Consider the following 19,974-nt stretch of genomic DNA (forward strand, 5'->3'; position numbering starts at 1 on the left):
TAGGAAAAACTTCCTGTCAGGATGGTGAAACACTGGAATAAATTGCCTAGGGAGGTTGTGGAATCTCCATCTATGGAGCTATTTAAGAGCAGATTCGACAGACATCTGTCAGGGATGATATAGACCATGCTTGGTCCTGCCATGGGGGCAGGGGGCTGGACTTGATGATCTTTTCAAGACTCTTCCAGTTCTAGTGTTCTATGATCCTATATGTCTATGATTTTGTGTGTTCCAGCCCCACAGGAGAATGGTGGGTGGCAGAGCTAGAGCATTAGTGCAGGATCCCTAATGCTTGGGTGGGGCCCCAAGCCTTGGGGGGCCAGATCCAGGCAAGTTGGAGGGCCGCATCCAGCCCCTGGGGCTTAGTGTCCCCACCCCTGGTTTAGGGCCTCGGCATGTCTTAATCCAGCCCTGATTAAAACAACATGGAACTGCACTTTGAATGGAGAACCTTACCCCATCCTCATTTGTGTGTGATACCCTGCTTCCCCTCCACATTCCACTCTGTAGGCCCACTGGAAATGTCATTTGTTTGTCACACAGGAGAATATAGGGTCTTAGACTGTCTAGGTGGATAAGTGCTTAGACTGGGTGGATAAGTGCTTAGACTGTCTGGGTGGCAGAAATACCTATGTTTGGGTCTTTCACATCTATGTAAGACTATCTGGCTCTCAGTTCATTGAAAACACACTCTTAGGCTCCGTCTACGCGGTCAGGTTTTTTGAGGAAGAGGAAATGCAAATGAAGCGTTCATTAGCATTTCTCGCACTCTCATTTGCATAGTCTCTTTCGTTCCTTTTTGCAGAAGAGGTTTTTGTGGGGAAAAAAACTGCAGTGTAGACGGGGCCATTTTGCACAAAATACCCTTTTGTGCAAGAACCTTATTCCTCAAAATAAGGAATAAGGGTTGTTGTGCAAAAGAGGTTTTTTGTACAAAATGGCCCCATCTACACTGTGTTTTTTTCCGCAAAAACCTCTTCTGCAAAAAGGATCGAAAAAGACTATGCAAATGAGAGTGCGAGAAATGCTAATGAGCACTTCATTTGCATTTTCTCTTCCGCAAAAACCTGACAGTGTAGACGGAGCCTTAGGGTCAATGAAACAGATGGACAGATCCTGACTGGTATAAATCAGTATAGCTCCATGGGATTCAGTTAATTTATACAGCTGTGGATCTTGTCTTATAAGTAATGAATTTCCCCATTGCTTATTTGTTACTGTCTGTAGCACAGCCAGTGGGCGTTCTGTAACTCAGATAAAAGCAGAAAATTGGCCTTTGTTATTATTTATTGTGACTGTTGAAATGTCATGTAGTTTTAACCTAGGGATGAACTGGTTAGAGAGGGAAGTCAGATAACTGGAAGATCCTTCCTGGACAATTATTTACATCAAAGCAGTGAAAAGGAGAAAATGCAGCTTGGAGGGGAAAAAAAGAGAAGAGTTTAGTCAATGCAGTAACATACAAGAATACAAGTGTTTAAGTATTTTACACAAAAGTAATCTTGTTTACACAAAAGAAACCTTGTTGATTATCTGTTACAATTAAGTGTTTGTGAAACATAAGTCTCTTAAGGATACTATTCTATTTCTTCGAGGTTGGAAGATTGTCGCTTCAACTTGGAGTGCTTTCTTTCATATTCATAACTTGAAGCAGATACTCCATCATCTAATAAAGAAAAGTAAATAATACTTACAGAACAGACTTTCAAAAGTCACATGCTGACACAATAAGCCTTACCTATAAGGCTACGTCTACACTGGCAGCTTCTTGTGCAAGAACTATTTTGCGGAAGAGTTCTTGTGCAAAAAGTCTTCCACAAGAGCGCAAGAGATGTGCTTTTGCCCAAGAGCATCTATGGCAGTGTGGACGCTCTTTTGCGCAAGAAAGCTCTGATGGCCATTTTAGCCATAGGGGTTTCTTGCGCAAGAAATTCATGTTGCCGGTCTACATTGCCCTCTTGCGCAAGGGAAGAGCTCTTGCGCAAGGAAGCTTATTCCTTGTGGGGAGAGGAATAACTCTTCCGGAAGAAGCCCTATTTTCTGACGCTAGACTGTAAATTTACTTGCGCAAGAACGCGCATGCAGTGTAGTTTTTGTGCAAGAACAGCTGTTCTTGAGCAAGACAACACCAGTGTAGACATAGGTAATTGTTCACTGCATCTATTCCATACAACAAATACGTTTCTAATACTTGCTCCCAATGTTAGCTTGATAAATGATAACCAAGGTCCAACAAAGAGTTATGCAGAATTATAATTCTATTTATATAACCTCAAATTAATGTTGGAAAGTGAGTTCATTTTTAGAATTTACTTTTGGATTACACTTGCGACAACTTGCAAGAGCAAAGCCTTAGAACAACAAACAAAGCAATTGCTACAGATTAGTTTTGGCTTGGTGTTGATTTGCCTGTTGTGAAATTAACTAAGTCAGAAAAACTTGACAGTAAAACAAAAATCAAACCCTTGGAGGAATGATGAACAAGGCTGAATTGTTAGGACATGACATTCAAGATCATAAAAATGAAGAACATGCATAGTAGATTCCCTGACCTGACAGTCACAATATGAGAAGAAGGAGGCAACAATAGGAATAGAGAAATAATTGTGCTTGGAACACAATAATAGCAATGGGAGATTTCAGCTACAAGGACAGAAAACAAGACTGTACAAATCAAGCAGCAGGGGCCTGATTCTAGTATATGAGCCAGACATGAACCCAGAGCAACCTTCTGCTTCTTGTTTTTAAACTCTAGATATATTTAAAAAAATCCAAATTAAAAGTAACATTTAAATATATATAGGGAACAATGAAATTACTATGCGTACGCTATGGCTTTCTGCCTTTAATAATCCTGCAAATCTATGCTCATGCTATACATGTTAATTTAAAATGTAATCTCAAGATTGCCCTCCACACTTTCTTATGGAATAAACTTACAAAATTTAATGGGATGAAACTAATGAAGTTCTTTAGAAAATGCTCTATCACCAATAGACAGCCATTGAGTTACAAATAATTGGAACCCATTCAAAGGCCTATGTTCATTTGGCTTCTTTACTCATTTGTATGTTGTATTCCTTCCCCCACCATATGTCTGTCTTTGGAGGGTAAGTTTTTCAAGTAGAAGACTGTATCATTTATGTTTGGAAAATGCCTCGTACATTGTGGACATCAATAAAATAATAATGCATCTTTATAGGGAAAAAGCCTAACTAAATTCCACGTGTTATCATACCTGACAGAAGTAAATTTAGTAATATGGTCTTAGAACATAAGAACAGCCATACTGAGTCAGACCAAAGGTCCATCTAGCCCAGTACCCTGTCTTCTGGCAGTGGCCAATGCCAGATGCCCCAGAGGGAGTGAACAGAACAGGTAATCATCAAGTGATTCCTCTCCTATCACGCATTTGCAGCCTCTGACAAACAGAGGCTAGGGATACCATTTCTATCCATCCTGGCTATTATTATATTGTGCAGTTTTCCATTCCTAGCACAAAATATCCAAAGCGTGTTGCTTACTATATTTTAACTTCATACAGTAAGGCTGCGTCTAGACTGGCAAGTTTTTCTGCAAAAGCAGCTGCTTTTGCGGAAAAACTTGCCAGCTGTCTACACTGGCAGCTTGAATTTCCACAAGAACACTGACGATCTAATGTAAGATCTTGCGGAAATGCTATGCTGCTTCAGTTCGGGCAAAAGCCCTCTGGCGCAAATGGCGATCGGGGCTTTCTTGCGCAAAACCGCGTCTAGATTGGCACCAACGCTTTTCCGCAAAAAGTGCTTTTGTGGAAAAGCGTTCGTGCCAATCTAGACGCTCTTTTCCGCAAATGCTTTTAACAGAAAAACTTTTCTGTTAAAAGCATTTGCGGAAAATCATGTCAGTCTAGACATAGCCTAAGATTCTTCCCATCCCAGTAAAACATGTTTATGTGTATATTCAGTAGGTGGCAGTGCATGGTGATGCATACTTGGATGGACCTTTGTGATGCTAACATCTGCACAAACACATATGCAATCTACCCATTCCCTTTCTGAATCTAGCCCCAAATTCCCATTTTGCGCTAAAGTGAAATTTGTTTTGAATGGCAGCAGTTAGGTCATAATATTAGATGATGGAAATAATATCAAGTGATACAGATGACCACTCATGAAGTTCAAATATATGAAAGAGGAATACTGACAATTTAACTAAATCAGCTTGCTAATGACAAGCAGACTGGGCAATAGTTAGGGATATCTAGTTTGTGTTTTTAAAAATACAAAACCACTGAGGTTGACCATAGGTCCCCTATGTAATCATCATGTGATCCAATTGTTATCATCCTTAATCTTCCTCCCTGGTGGTTCCCTCCAATTATTTGCACAGGTTTTCAGAGTGCATTGTGAACTCTTAAGTGCAGGAACTACATCTTGTTGTGTGTTTGTATAGCATTTGGCAATGACTGGGACACATGTATAATACAGGCAGTCCCCGGGTTACGTACAAGATAGGGACTGTAGGTTTGTTCTTAAGTTGAATCTGTATGTAAGTAGGAACTGGCGTCCAGATTCAGCCGCTGCTGAAACTGATCAGTTTCAACAGCGGCTGAATCTGGATGCCAGTTCTGACTTACATACAGATTCAAATTAAGAACCCCAGGCGTCCCCAAGTCAGCTGCTGCTGAAACTGATCAGCGGCTGATTCCAGGAAGCCGGGGGCCGAGCAACTCTGCCTCGGGCTTCCTGTAGTCAGCCGCTGATCAGTTTCAGCAGCGGCTGACTTGGGGACGCCTGGGGCAGAGCAGCTGGGGTGCTGCTCGGTTGCTCCAGTAGCGCCGCTCCTCGGCGCTACTGGAGCAACCCAGCAGCACCCCAGCTGCTCTGCCCCAGGCGTCCTGATTCAGCCGCTGCTGAAACTGACCAGCAGCGGCTGAATCAGGATGCCTGGAGCAGAGCAGCTGGGGTGCTGCCGGGTTGGTCCAGTAGCGCTGAGGAGCGGCGCTGCGGGACCAACCCAGCAGTGCTCCAGCTGCTCTACCCCTGGCGTCGTGGGCAGAAAAGCCTGGTCTGCTGGGAGGAAGGGGGCAGTAGCTGCACCCCCCCCCCCCCGAGCAGACCAGGGAGATGCGGAGCAAAGCCGCGGAGGACGCCTGCAGCGGGACAGCCCAGACGCGCCGCGGCTGTCCCGCTGCGGGCGGCCTCCGAGGCTTTGCTTCCCGTCTCCCTGGTCTGCTGGTCAGACCAGGGAGATGGGGAGCAAAGCCACGGAGGACGCCCGCAGCGGGACAGCCCAGGCGCGCTGCGGCTGTCCCGCTGCGGGCGGCCTCCGAGGCTTTGTTCCTCGGTCTGCTGGTCAGACCAGGGAGACGCGGAGCAAAGCCGCGGAGGACGCCCGCAGCGGGACGGCCCAGGCGTGCCGCAGCTGTCCCGCTGCGGGCGTTCTCCAAGGGTTTGCTCCCCGTCTCCCTGGTCTGACCAGCAGACCAGGGAGACGGGGAGCAGCTTTTCTCACCCCGGAGGACGCGGGCGGTGGGACCGCGGCTCATCTGGCTGTCCCGCCGCTCCCATCCTCCGGGGCGAGAAAAGCCCCGTTCGTAACTGCGGATCCGACATAAGTCGGATCCACGTAACTTGGGGACTGCCTGTACAGATAAATCACAGTACTAGAAAAAATATTCACATCAAGTATTTTTCATCCAAACCATAGGCTGAAGTTTACAAAATATTTGCTGAGCTGTTTTAATAAGTACATTCATAAAAGGTATAATCTATTCAATGACAATACGTGGTCAGGAATAAGGGATACATTCACTGACTTAGCTGGTCATTACAAATTGTTCCACCAGCTTTACCAATAACCCCAGAGTTAGGAACTAATTTGTCTTAAAATTATATTTACAGTACCTTCTTGTTTTAAACTTACATCTTTCAAGCTGCTGTCATCATCTGTCTCCCAAGTGTTCTTGGTATACCATGGAAGCTCTTCCCTTAGGATCTGAGCACTTCTGTTTTCATTCCCTTCCAACAGCCGTAGCAAATTCTTCAATGTTTCTTCCCATTGCAGGTAATCTCCCAACTGCTTGGCATTTTCAGGTAATGCTGAAAATGGGATCTTATTTTCTTCTTCATAAACATAGGGGAAATCTCCGGTGCTTTTTTTCCCCATTAAATGTCCTATAAGAACAATCAGAATATCATGACATTAACCAAACATTAATTAAAGTGTGAATGTCCAAAGCCACATTCTGATTGGACAGTGAAGGCTTTGGGGCAAATGTCACACCAACTCCCATTGTGGCACAGCTGAGACATTCACACAAAAAGTCCCTATGCTCATTATATGAAATGGGTGGGGACATACTGATGAGAACACAAATATAATAAGGCACCAGGGAGGGGTGAGGAGAATTAAAGAGAGGCAGCTGAAAGCAGGCTTGAAGAGCTGAAGGAGAGGGTTAATGTTTTAATTCCTTTCCTCACACCCAAGCTGCCATTTCAGCAGCAGAATATGGCTCTTCCTACCATGTTAAACTGCAGTTGTTAGGGCAAAAAGCTAAACTTCAGTTTTCTAGGTTTCATGTCCATGACACTGGCTGTGGTCCACAAACTGCAGGCAAGACTCTACTGCAAAAGAGAAATGCTGGGGGCAACAACACTGACTTCTGAAATGAATGGAGGGGAAGTCAGGACTCTGCTTTAGGAAATAATAATTTGAGTAAGTATTAATTGAGGCTTATCGCCCCTTGGATCTCACTCTCTGAGGGTACGTCTACACTACAGCATAAAGTCGAATTAAGACATGCAACTTCAGCTACATTAATTGCGTAGCTGAAGTCGAAGTTCCTTAACTAGACTTGTGTCGCTGTCCACGCTGCAGGAAATTGATTCCTTTAGACTTCCCTTACTCCTCATGGAAGCAGGACTACTAGCATCTCCCGGAGTGCCCCCCTCAGTTCGAATTAGCGTGTATTCACTAGATCCTCTAATTTGAACCCTGGAAGATCAACAGCGGAAGCTTTGATCTTCTCTGTAATGGAGACATACCCAGAGATACATTTATCTGAGCACTTTGCAAACTTTCGATTCCCTTTGAACTTTGCAAAGATGAATTAGCAGCTCTGTGGTCACACCCCTTGCTTGTGGGCTGGAGTAGTGTTTCGCTCCCGTCCCTGTCCTCCCCTGCCATGGCTGATAATGTGATGTAGAGCTCTGTGGCCATTGGTCAGGAGAAGCAGAGGAAAGGAAACAATTCTGTCCATTAAAGCCAACAGTGTAAATAGACAGAGAGGCCTACAAACCAACACTGCACAATGGAGCAGAATGCCCATGCTAGTGGGGCTAAGAGAAGCAGGTTGCTTGTGGGAACCCAGTATCTAGCTGGACATTTGCCCGCTTCCAAATTAAACTACACCCCCCTCCAGAGCAACACAAAAGAGCAGGACCATGGCCATCAGTGACTGAAGCCAGCTCCTCTTGCCTTGCAGAAGAGCTCTGGGGAGCCCAAAACCAGGAGTTGGGCCAATAAAAACTATTCTCTCACCCACCTGGTCTTTCTAGTAAGAAGGACTGTTCCATCAACCTAATGTATTGGAATCCTTTATAGTTATACCTTTCTCCAGCTCCCTGTCCGACAGAGGGTCTGGTCTGATGGATCTCAGATACCTCCTGACAAACATTCCCATGAGAGGATGGGAATCTCCTCACTTGCCACCTCCACTCACCTCAACTGCTCTGATGAAAGCCAGTTTTAGACTGATTATTATTAATTACCCTTGTGACCAAAAGCCCCACTCATGGACTGGAGCACAGACTACAAAGGTCGTCTCTGCTGGCTCTAGGCCCCTGGTGTCCAGCTGGTTCTGTGGCTACTGCTATAGTGAACTAGCCACACTCAACCAGCCCAATAGCCACATGTGGCTAATGTCTTGCGTATTCAATACTACAGCACTGGGTGCTGTGCCAGAATAGAGGAGATCTGTGGGGCAAGCAGCAGCTGCTGAGCCTTATCCAGCCATGTCCTTTGACAGGCTTGTTTTAGGGATGAGCAGCTGCTCTCCAGGGCATCACAGGTGAGGTGCTGGAATTAGAGACAAGGGCGGGATGCTGCTGCACCCACTGACTTGAGGTGGTTTCCCTCATATCCAGGGTTTACAGTTTGGTTCACTGGCTCCCAGCGCCCCCACAAGACAAATTGTTCCAGCTCCCCTGATCCCGGGAACAACCTGCTTAGCGGCCCCTTGGGGTCCGAGGGAGCGCTACCTTGGACTTCACTGGGAAGCGAGTGCCATTAACGCAAGCCCAAGGGCTGAAAGGTGGTAGGCTCGCTTGGCTGTGGCGAGTTGCTTTCGAGCTCAGCTGTCGCGTGTGCCAATCGCAAACGTGTGTTTTCTCACCCACCACTAGTTGCGCCCCGGGGACACCGCTCAGCGCCGCGGAGACAGAGCTCCTCAGCCTCGCCCGGGACCTGTCTCGGGGCTCATTAGCGCGGTTACTTGAAAGCCCTTTAAACCCCCGAGTCGCCCAAGAGAGCATCTCGTCACGCCACCTGCTTTGGCCAGGGAAGACTCACTCCCCCGCCGCACGCACAAAGCCAGGCGCTTCCTGGCCGCCGTGTCTAACACGCCCGCAGACCGGGACACCCGGGGCTGGCGTGCTCGGGGACTGAGGCTTGGACCTCAAGCCATACATCGCCGCCTGGGAGCAGCCCGTGTGCTCCCTCCCGGAGACTTTCCGAGGCTCAGGACCCGAGGGCGCAGCTGCCAGGAGCGCGGGAGAGGGGCCGGGGCGAGCGGTGGGATCGGGTGGGCAGTGGCACATGGAGGCGAGGCGGACAGACAGACCCTCGGGCAGGCAGACAGGCGGATGCTGTACGCGGACGGGAAACTAGCTCGTCCAAAGTTTCTAACGGGACCACGAAGCGCGGCAGCGCCTGGAGAAAAGCCTCCCCCACCCCCGGCCAATGCGCCAGCTCCCTGCGCGGCTCAGACACTTACCCACCGCCCAGTGGCTGCCCCGGGGGTAGATCTTGGCCAGCGGGGAGGCGCCGCCGCTGGACGGCAAGGGAGCCGCGGCGCCCCCGTGCGCCCCCAGCAGCACCAGGGCGAAGAGGCCGAGCGAGAGGAGGGAGCGGGGCTTCGCGAGCAGGAGGAATTCGCAGCTCCCCATGGTGCGCGCTGCCCGGGCGGGACGGTCCCTGCTGCTGCAGCCGCTGCGACGCCGGATCCGGGCAGGAGGGAGGGAATCCGCGGCTCCGGGTCTGCGGGGCCAGGCGCTGCTGCCGCCTCTGCTGCTGCAGCCACAGCCCGCCCGGATTTATAAGGAAGCGGGAGGACACCTCGCGCCTCCCCCAAGTTGGCTCTGGGAGCGCGGGGGCTGCGGAGCGCTCAGCCCAGCCTCCCACCCACCGCCCAGCCCGCCCCGTCCAGCCCGGCTCCCTGCTGCGGGAGAAGGAGGGAGAGGCTGGGCGGCGAAGACCGTCAGAGCCCTCCCGGGCCCCTGCCTGCTTGGGCGGGAAGGGAGGGGGAGGGGGAGAGGGACTCGGGATTCTCCTTCCACGTGGGCCAAGCCCCAGACCCGCATCCTCTGCGTGCCGGTGGGGAGAGTGTTACAGCGCGCCAGGGCTCCCCTTTATCCGACCCTGGGGAGCCGCACTGTTACTGGGGTGCCCCTGTCTCAAACCCCTATATCCCCGTCTGTGGAGAGTCGCTGTGTTACTGGGGCACCTCCATCAAACTTCCCCCCCCCCCCACCTCCGCGTGTACGGAGAGCCGCGGTGTTACTGGGGGGGGGGGTGCCCCATCAAACACCCCCATATCCGCGTGTATGGGGAGCCGCGGTGTTACTGGGGGGGGTGCCCCATCAAACACCCCCATATCCGCGTGTATGGGGAGCCGCGGTGTTACTGGGGGGGGTGCCCCATCAAACACCCCCATATCCGCGTGTATGGGGAGCCGCGGTGTTACTGGGGGGGTGCCCCATCAAACACCCCCATATCCGCGTTTATGGGGAGCCGCGGAGTTACTGGGGGGGTGCCCCATCAAATACCCCCATATCCGCGTGTATGGGGAGCCGCGGTGTTACTGGGGGCTGCCCCCATCAAACGCCCCCATATCCGCGTGTATGGGGAGCCGCGGAGTTACTGGGGGGTGCCCCATCAAATACCCCATATCCGCGTGTATGGGGAGCCGCGGTGTTACTGGGGGGGTGCCCCATCAAATACCCCCCTATCCGCGTTTGTGGGTGTCGCGGTGTTACTGGGGGGAATGCCCCATCAAACACCCCCATCTCCGCGCCTCTGGGAAGCAGGGGGTGCTACTGGTATCCCCTGTATCCAACACCCCAGCCCCAATAGTCCCGCCTGTGTGGGACAGGTGTTACTGGGGCTGCCCCGTGTCAAACCCTTCCCCCCCCCCCCCCCCCAGGCTCAGCGCTAACTCTTTCGCTTCCTGAGCCTGCTTTTGGGCAGCAGGGGCTGGCACCGCGCTCTCCTAGCCCGCCTGGCTCCCAGAGTACCTGCGGGGCCAGGCTGCAAGGTAAGAAGCGGCACCGCCCCGCACACACGAGCCAGCGCATTAGCGAGCCACCCCTCCCCCCACACCCATTGAACTGGGGAGCTTTGTTTCCTCTGTGGGTTGTGAGCCTTGATAAGCCCTGCGATGCGCCCCCGCAGGGGGTTAGGAGGAGGCGGGGTGGGCGTTATTTACCCAGGTCCTGTCGCTGATAACCGCCGGCTGTTCACACCGGGACAGGCGCCCTGTAATTGATGGCCCCCCGGGTTATTGTCTCGTGCACGCGACCAGGCTCATTTCGGCTCCCACCACCTGGCCCGATTTGTCACTGGCACGCGTTATCCGGTTCGACGCGCTGCGCTTCCTTCTGTGCGGTCCCCTCCCCCGCCCCACGCACTGGCCCTGCTGCAGGGGCGTCCGGCTGTATCTCTCAGGCTGCACGTGCATGACTATATTGTGTCCGGGGGCCCCTGTTGTTAACGAGAGTGACTTTACACTTATCGAGTCCCTTTCACCGGCTCTGTGCCAGCGGCCGGCCAGATGTTTTGCTGGTGTGTCTGCAGCTCCCTTTGTGTCACTCTCTGGCCCTTCTGCTGGGGGAGGGACCTGGAGTGTGGTGCGGGCTGTGTGCATGGCTATCTGTGTGTGTCTTCTTGTGGCTCCTGCATGACCAAGGGAGGCAGAATTTCATTTTGGATAAAAAAATATGACTTTGTAAGAGCTGTTTTTCTCCTGAATGAATTTCACCTTTTGAAAGTTTGACTATGGCTGAAGTGGGTGTCCTTAATGGCTAAAGGAAAGGAATATAAACTATAGTTAGTGAAGTAATTTTTATTTTTTTCTTTCTAAATCACAGAGTGCTTATTTAAATCCTAAACTGGCAAACTTTATTTGAACCCCAAATCCAGTTTAGCGCTGCTGTATGTTACTACCTACCTCTCTGTTTTGTGTCCTTCCCTGCATTTGATGTGAATGTCCAAGTGCCTATGTGCATTTCTAACTGGAGTATGAATTTATTAAATACTGATTATTATTGCAATAGTACTTAAAGACCCAAGGAGGATTAGGACAGTGGGCGCCAACCTTTTTAACCACAAGATCACTTTTTCAATTTAAGTGCAATGTAAAAACTACCTCAAACCCGGATACCCTGGCCCCACTTCCTTCTCCCTCACCTTCTTTGAGGCCCTGCCCCTGCTCCAGCCCTTCTCTGAGGTCTCACCCTGCTCACTCCATCTCCTTTCTTCCCCATCCTCACTCACTTTCATCAGGCGAGGGTAGGAGGTTGAGGGTGCAGGCTCTGGTCTCGGGCCAAGGAGTTTGGAGTGTGGGAGGGGCTCCGGGCTTAGCCCAGGATGGTGGATTGGGATCCAGGAGGAGTTTCAGGGTGCAAGCTCTGGGAAGGAGTTTGGGTATAGGAGGGACTCACGTCTGGGGCAGGAGGTTGGGTGCAGGAGGAGGTTCAGGACTGGGACAGGGGTTCAGGAAACAGGCTCTGGCTGGGCACCACTTATCAGAGATGGCTCCTGGGTGGGTTAAGGCAGGCTTACTCTTGCACTAGCCATGCACCACTCCTGAAAGCAACTGGCATGTACAGCAATGGCTCCATGGTGCCATGTGCTGCCTCTCATCTATAGGCACTGAGCCCACAGCTTCTACTGACCACAGTTCTCCATTACTGATCAACGGGAGCTGCAGGAGTGGTGTCTGCAGGTAAGGACAGCAAAGCATGTGGAGACCCCCTGCTCTGCCTTTCTCAGGGGCTGAAGGGACATGACAGCCTCTTCCAGGAGCAGCAATTATCACAGGGATAATGACTCCAGCCATGACAGGTTAGACATTTTGGAACTCCCTACTCAAAGAATTAAATGTAAGTGTAAGAAAGAAATGAAAATTATGAAATGCACAGACCAGTCAAACCCCCAGGCTGTGTCTACACTGCACCCCTTTTCCGGAAAAGGGATGCAGATTAGACACATCGTTATTACAAATGAAGCGGGGATTTAAATATCCCCCGCTTCATTTGTATAAACATGGCTGCTGCTTTTTTCTGGCTCGGAAAAAAGCGCCAGTCTAGACGGGGATCTTTCGGAAAATAAAGCCTTTTCCGAAAGATCCCTTATTCCTCTTAAAATCAGGAATAAGGGATCTTTCAGAAAAGGCTTTATTTTCCGAAAGATTCCTGTCTAAACTGGCGTTTTTTTCCGGCAAAGCCCCGAGCCGGAAAAAAGCGGTAGCCATGTTTATACAAATGAAGCGGGGGATATTTAAATCCCCGCTTCATTTGTAATAACGATGTGTCTAATCTGCATCCCTTTTCCGGAAAAGGGGTGCAGTGTAGACACAGCCCCAAAGTAACACACTTTGCAAATAGTATAAGAAGTAACAACAACCTCCCGGCTGTGTCTACTCTGGGCCATTTATTCCGGAAAATCAGCCGCTTTTCCGGAATAAGTTGCGAGCTGTCTACGCTGGCCCCTTGAATTTCCGGAAAAGCAACGACGCTCTACTGTACAAAATCAGCCGCTTTTCCGGAAACGCTACAGTGCTCCCACTCGGGCAAAAGTCCTTTTTCCGGAAAAGCTTTTCCGGAAAAGGGCCAGTGTAGACAGCTTTTCCGGAAAAGCAGAAGAAACGGAAAAAAGCGCTTTGGACAGCGCGAGACCCCGTAGGAGCACTGGACTTCCTGGTAACCTGAGCTCTTAAAGAGCTCGGAGGCTGCTGGGCACACATGGCAGGAGCGTGCCGCAGACCCTGCTGCCTGAGCTCTGCCACGTGCCGCTGTGCTGCCCAGCATGGCAGTTCCAGGTGGTGAGCCACCTGCACCCCCAGCTCAGGAGGCCCCCCCCCAGGGGCCGCAAATGGCGGGCCCCATCCTGGACTCCCCAGGGAGCTGGAGACCATCCTGGACCTCTGGCAGGAGGAGGAGGGTCTCCATGACCTGCACTCCAGGCGCCGGAACGTAGATATCTACATGTGGCTGGCCAACAACCTGGCGCAGCAGGGACACCCCGCCCGGAATTATGAGCAGGTCCGCTCGAAAGTCAAGGAGCTGTGGCTGGGGTACGTCTGGGCCAGCGAGGGCAGGGGGGAAGGACCAGATGCCTGCCCCTACTACGAGCGGATGAACACCTTTCTGGGCCAGCCTGAGGGGAGTCCCCACTGTGGCCACACATGTCCCTGGGCTACCGGCCTTGCGGGAGGGATAGTGGGAGGGACAAGGGCCCCTGAGTTTTGCTGGAAGGATGGGATACCCCGCCACCCAGTCACTCTTCTTGTTCCGTCCAGGAGATATCCCACGCAAGGGGATCTGAGAGCCCAGACCGCCTCTGCCAGATGTGCTCCCAGGCACTGTGTGGGCATGCATCTCGCTCCCTGTCAAACACCAGTGATTAGCCCAAAGCTTTTCACAGTCTCCACTGGCAGGGAATTCCACAGGTGAACGCAGCACAAGCACCCTACCGCCCTCCATGGGGCCAGGATACAGACTGGTGCTTACAATACTGGAGGGAGGACCCTGCTCCAGGGGCGGTCCTCCTTGCCAACATACAACACGGGGGCAGGAGGGGAACCGAGTGGGCCCAAGCCACACAACTGTGGGGTCACCTGGGCTCAGGGGAGGCGGGCATGAGGGGTGGGGACAGTGGACGGCCTGCCTGACTGACCCGTCCTTTCTTCTCTTCCCTGCAGCGGGACCCAGCACCAGACCCTCCACTGCGGCAGCAGCGGCATCCCCAGCTGGCCAACCCCGGAGGCACAGGCTGCGTCAGAGGGACCAGCTTCTGCGCCGCCATGTGACCGCCGTGGAGGTAATCCAGGGCTCTATTGCAGAGCGGGTGCAGGGGGACCTGCAGTGGCGGCAGGAGGGCTGGGCTGCCTTCCTCACTGAGTGCAGAGGGAATCGCAGCTTGATGGACATGCTCATGGCACATTTAGTGCACGCCATCCACTATGGCATGGCCGGACCCCATGCCCCCGCCATCTCTCCCGTAGCACAGCCCATGCCCCCTCCTATCCCTGCTCCTATCCCAGCTCCTGCTCCTGCCCCTGCCCCTGCCCCAGCTCCTGCTCCTGCCCACCTCCCCATGCAGCCTGCCCCAATGCAGTCTGCCCAGCGTGTGCAGGTCCGCCCCCGGAGGAGCGCTCGCAGGGGCCGCCCGTCGCAGTAACTGCCCCCCCCTCCCTGTCCCAGGTGAAGGTCTCCCCCCCCTTGTAAATAAAAAGTTTTCAGTTCATTCTTGTGTTGGTTATTGTGTTACTCTAGTAACTGTAAGAAATGATTTGAGATGCCAATTAGCCACTTAAATTTAACAGGGTTACAAACTGTGGACAACAAATTCTTTACTCTATCACCGGGGGGGCCCTTTGTAAGTGGTCATTGGTTTGTGGCGCATAAAGAAATACTGAGACTTTTCAGTAAAATGTAAACCACAAACTATATTTACATAGGTAAAAAACAAGCAAGAACGGTTAAAAGATGCACACTACAGATTATTAAACATAGTCTAGGTACAGGGAGGACAATTGGGTAGTGTTGCTGGCCACCTCAATCCTTTGGTCCTTCTGGGCCTCAGGAGAGGAACAGCCAGGAGATCCCTCGACAGAAGACGACTGGAATCAGGTACACTGACTTGAGCCTTCCACACGAACCCCGAATCCTCTTGGCTGTTCTTCAGGACAGGCGATGGTGGCCTAAACCCTAGCCTAAACTAAAAAGAAAAACCCTAGCTACGCCTGACGCACCCGACGAACAGTCACGATGACGGCCGATGTGCTTTACAATTGGGGGGGAGGTAAGGGGAGGGGGTGGGGAAGGGTAGGGGATGGGAGGGAGTAGTACGGGGCTTGGGCAAACATGTCCACCAGGGCCTCTCTGATGCGCATCACATCCTGGCGCACCTGGCGGATGGCAGCTGTGTCGGGCTGTTCCAACGTCTGTGCCTCGGCTGCCATCCATGCAGGGAGGAAGGCCTCCCCACTGCGCTCCACAATGTTGTGGAGCATGCTGCACGCGGCCAGGACCTCTGTTGCATTCTGCTCACCCATCTCGAGACGGGTGAGCAGACAACGGAAGCGGGCTTTTAAATGTTCAAAGGTGAGCTCCACTGGGTTTCGGGCCCGGTTGAAGCGGTTGTTGAACCGGGCCCGGTTCCAGTCCGGCTGCCCCGTGTAGGGCCGCATTAGCCAGGGCATCAGGGGGTAGGCCGCGTCCCCGACGACGCAGATGGGCATAGGCACATCCCAGACAGTCAAGTCCCGTCGGGAGAAGTAGGTGCCCGCCTCCAACCTGCGAAAGAGTCCAGAGTTCCGGAGGATGCGGGCGTCGTGTGCCCGGCCGGACCAGCCCCCGTAAATGTCCAGGAAGCAGCCCCGGTGGTCCACGAGGGCCTGCAGAACAATGGAGCAGTACCCCTTGCGGTTCATGAAATGGCTCGCTCGATGCTCCGGGGCCTGGATGGGGATGTGGGTGGCGTCCAGGGCTCCCCCGCAGTTGGGGAACCCGAGGGCAGCGAAGCCGGCCATGGTATCATCCACTTCGCGCAGGCGGATGATTTGCGGGAGCAGGACATCGTTGATGGTGTGGACGACCTGCAGAAGGGTGCAGAGAAACACAAGGGAACACAACACATATGGCAGGGGTGAGTGTGTGCTCCCTTGGGCCCCCCCTTGATTCCCTCTGTCCTCTCTCTCACACACACACACACACACACACACACACACACACCAGGGCCCCCCTCCCCACACACCCCCCGCCCACCGGGCCTGTGCAAGGGAGGGCCGGCCCAAACCCCTGGGCGACCCAGCCTGGAGTCTTGGCTGTCCTTGGGCCTGGAGTGCAGCACCCTCCCCCCATCCCACTCCCCCTGGGATTTACCTCCACGACGATCACTCCAACGGTGGATCTTCCCACCCCGAACTGCTGTGCCACCGAGCGGTAGCTGTCCGGTGTGGCCAGCTTCCAGAGCGTGATGGCGACCCTCTTGTTCAGAGGGATGGGTGCACGCAGCCGGGTGGCGGCTCTCTGCAGCGCGGGGGTGAGCCAGGTGCACAGCTGCAGGAAGGACCGCTTTCTCATCCGGAAATTCCTGATCCATTGCTGGTCGTCCCATAGTCCGAGGACCACCCGGTCCCACCAGTCGGTGCTGCTCTCCAAACTCCAGACGGGCCTGACCACGGTGGGGTGCTGATGCCACAGGGTTGCCAGGGCCTCCCTGGTGAGGGAGTCCAAGGCGATCTCTGCCTCCTGGTACATGAACGGCAGGGCACCGGCCTGCAGCACGAGCAGCAGGCACTTGTACAGCTGCAACAGGGCCCCGAGCAGGTACATGGCCACCCACGGCTCCATAGCAGACAGAGCAGGGCAGAAAAAACAAAACTCAGGGAAAAGCAGTTTGTGTCCCCAAAACTCAGAGGGCAACCACCGAACCTGCTAAGGGTGCCAGTCCCTGGCAGAGGTCCCAAGGCACAGGAGCAGGAGACCAACAGCTGTCTGGCAAGACCCCTTTAAGCAAGTGTCTGAACGGCGCTCTGGCCCCGCCCCTGGAAAGGTCTGGTGGCCTTTGCCCTCTTCAAAATGGCTCCGGGCTTCTGATTTTCCGGAAAAGCATGCCGCCAATGTAGACGCGCTTTTCCGGAAAAGCGCATCGTTATAACGGTAACTCCGGGGCCAATGTAGACGCTCCTTTTCTGGAAATACTTAAAACGGAAAACTGTTCCGTTTTAAGCATTTCCGGAAAAAGGTGCCAGTGTAGACCCAGCCCCCATGTATGTGTTGGGTCAGGATATGAAAGTGAAAGACACTGTTGCTACATCTAGACTGGCGTGATTTTCCGCAAATGCTTTTAACGGAAAAGTTTTCCGTTAAAAGCATTTGCGGAAAAGAGCATCTAGATTGGCACGGATGCTTTTCTGCAAAAGTACTTTTTGTGGAAAAGCATCCGTGCCAATCTAAACACGCTTTTGTGCAAAAAAGCCCCGCTTACCATTTTCGCGATCAGGACTATTTTGCACAAAACAAATCTGAGCTGTCTACACTGGCCCTTTTGCGCAAAAGCTTTGTGCAAAAGGACTTTTGCCCGAACCGGAGCAGCATAGCATTTCCGCAAGAAGCACTGATTTCAGACAGTAGGAAGTCAGTGTTCTTGCAGAAATTCAAGCAGCCACTGTAGACAGCTGGCAAGTTTTTCCGCAAAAGTTGCTTTTGCGGAAAAACGTGCCAGTCTAGACACAGCCTGTGTGTTTGTGAGAATGACAGACACACACACACACACACAGTGTGTGAGAGTGACAGAGATTTACATTGCCAAGCTCTCTCCATCCCCTTCTCTCTGTGTGGAGGGAGGAAGGGCACCCTGACATCAGCACTCCCCCTTTTTTTCCTCCCCCACACCCTGCACAGCAAACAGGAGGCACCCAGGAGGGGCAGCTCCAAGACAGAGGGCAGGAGCAGCATGACAGTGGGCAGAGGGGCAACTGAAGTGCCAGTGCTTGATAACTTCTTAGCCAAACCAATCAGGATCATCTGTCAGGGTATGGCTAGACTGCAGGGGGTTTTCAGGATACCAGAGGTGTCCCGAAAAAACTTCACAGTGTCCAGGAAACACGTTCACTCTTCTACTTTTTTTTTGCTTCCACGAGGAAGAAGGGGGCTTTTGAAACAGGGTTTTTTTCCCTAAAATTTGACCTAGTCTAGATGGCCCAAATTTTGGAAAAGCATCTTCTGACAAAAGTATCGGAAAAAGTTACACATAATGCAGAGCGCATTTTGTGTATCTTTTCCTGAAAGTTCCTTGCAGTCTAGACGTACCCTCAGAGGCACCAAGATCTACCGGTAGATCCGGATCTACTGGTTGGTGATCACTGGATTAGGGTCTCAATGTGCACAAACATAGTATAAAGGACACCCTGTGCTCCAAAGAGTTTACAGTTCAAATATCAAACAAGACTCAAGTGGGGTTTGCAAATAATAGCAAGAAGGAGGAGGATTGGGAAACATAGGATTGTGTGGTTACAGAGATAAGCTTGTGAGTGACCTGTATTTATGTTTTTGTGTGTGTGGCTGGATTCATCAAAGGCCATTAGTACTTAAAAGGAACCTCACTACTGTATGGGAAATTTGAAAGTGACTGCAGAAATTGTTGCAGGAGCAATAAAAATAATGCCAAAATACAAAACAGTTTGACAGAACAACACAAAAATTCATGCAACTAAAAAACGATCACAAAAGGCATGAACATTTTCCCTGTAAATCAGTTTTGACTGGCCTGTTCACTGTCATATAGAAAGCTCAAAAAATCCACATATCACTCAGGAAAACAACCTGTGACCAAGGTTTTATTTTAATGTCTTAGTCTCTGATGTAGTTGCTATAGCTGGAATTTAATAATATGGCTCACAAGTCTAGGGCCTGGTCTACCCTTAAAATGTAGGTTGTCATAGTTACAGCACTCAGGGGTGTGAAAAATTCATACTGCTAAGTGCTGTAACTATGCTGATCTGACTCGAGTGTGGAGGCAGGTAGGTCAATGGGAAATGCTTCAATGAATTTTTTTTCCTAAAATTTGACCCAGTCTAGATGGCCTAAATTTTGGAAAAGCATCTTCTGACAAAAGTATCGGAAAAAGTTACACAAAATGCGGAGCGCATTTTGTGTATCTTTTCCTGATAGTTCCTCGCAGTCTAGACGTACCCTCTCTACCATCACCCAGAGACATCGTGTTCCTACATCAATGGGAATAAAACCTCTTGAGTGGCTCTAGGCTGCATCTATAATAGATGGCAGGGCTGGATTAAGGGGCAGGGAGGCTAGCTGGGCAGCTGCCTGGGGTGGCAACCTATGGGGGGCACCTGATGGCAGCTGTAAGGTGCGCCGGGGGGAGGGGCGGGGCCGCACATGAGCTGTGCGCCCAGGGGTGGAACCGCACGTGTCGCACACCTGCTGCCTGGGGTGCAGGAATGGCTCGAGCCGGCCCTGATAGATGGTGCCATATCTCTGTGCTTGTAGGCCATGTCTTCATTACAGGGATTATAAGAAAATGAAAGGAACCTCCTTCCTACCTGGCACAGAGGTCCTGCAAGCTCTCCAAAGCTTGAAGATCCTCTAGGGCTGGCCAATATGCTAATCTTACTGTATATTTTAGAAATGTGTGTCTGTCCATCTGTCTGTCCATGAGTCCAGCTGTTCAAGCATTCCTTCTAACAGTAACAGCTAGGACCACCAAATTTGATATGCAGCTTCCTCTTATCATAACTTAAAGCAAAGTCAGGGTTTGGTTGTGCCAGGAGAATGGGATGTGTGTGGAACGTGATTGTTTCATATCAAATGGAAACGGAGGGTGAGAGAACAGGGACAGTTATACTCACGAATGACCACAGGGGGCAGCAAGCATCCCAGTGAGCAGCTGCTGGCCACTGCATGTCCCTCCCAGGCTTAGTCCAGTCCAGGGGAGAAACCAACGGGCAGGGTGCATGGCCCTCCTCCC

At 51.7% G+C, this 19,974-nt stretch overlaps 1 protein-coding gene across 1 annotated transcript; it reads right to left on the reverse strand.

The window, feature by feature from the left end:
* Positions 1–927: 927 nt before the first annotated feature.
* Positions 928–9,164, reverse strand: GRP (gastrin releasing peptide). The gene is made up of 3 exons (XM_075932604.2): positions 8,978–9,164; positions 5,908–6,158; positions 928–1,666 (listed from the first exon to the last, which is right to left on the reverse strand). The coding sequence occupies exons 1-3, from the start codon at positions 9,147–9,149 to the stop codon at positions 1,613–1,615; spliced, it is 477 nt and encodes a 158-aa protein (XP_075788719.1). The 5' UTR covers positions 9,150–9,164; the 3' UTR covers positions 928–1,612.
* Between the last annotated feature and the right edge of the window lie 10,810 nt (positions 9,165–19,974).

Source organism: Pelodiscus sinensis, chromosome 6 (assembly GCF_052426305.1).
Source record: "Pelodiscus sinensis isolate ZL-2025 chromosome 6, ASM5242630v1, whole genome shotgun sequence".
NCBI classification, from domain to species: Eukaryota; Metazoa; Chordata; order Testudines; family Trionychidae; genus Pelodiscus; species Pelodiscus sinensis.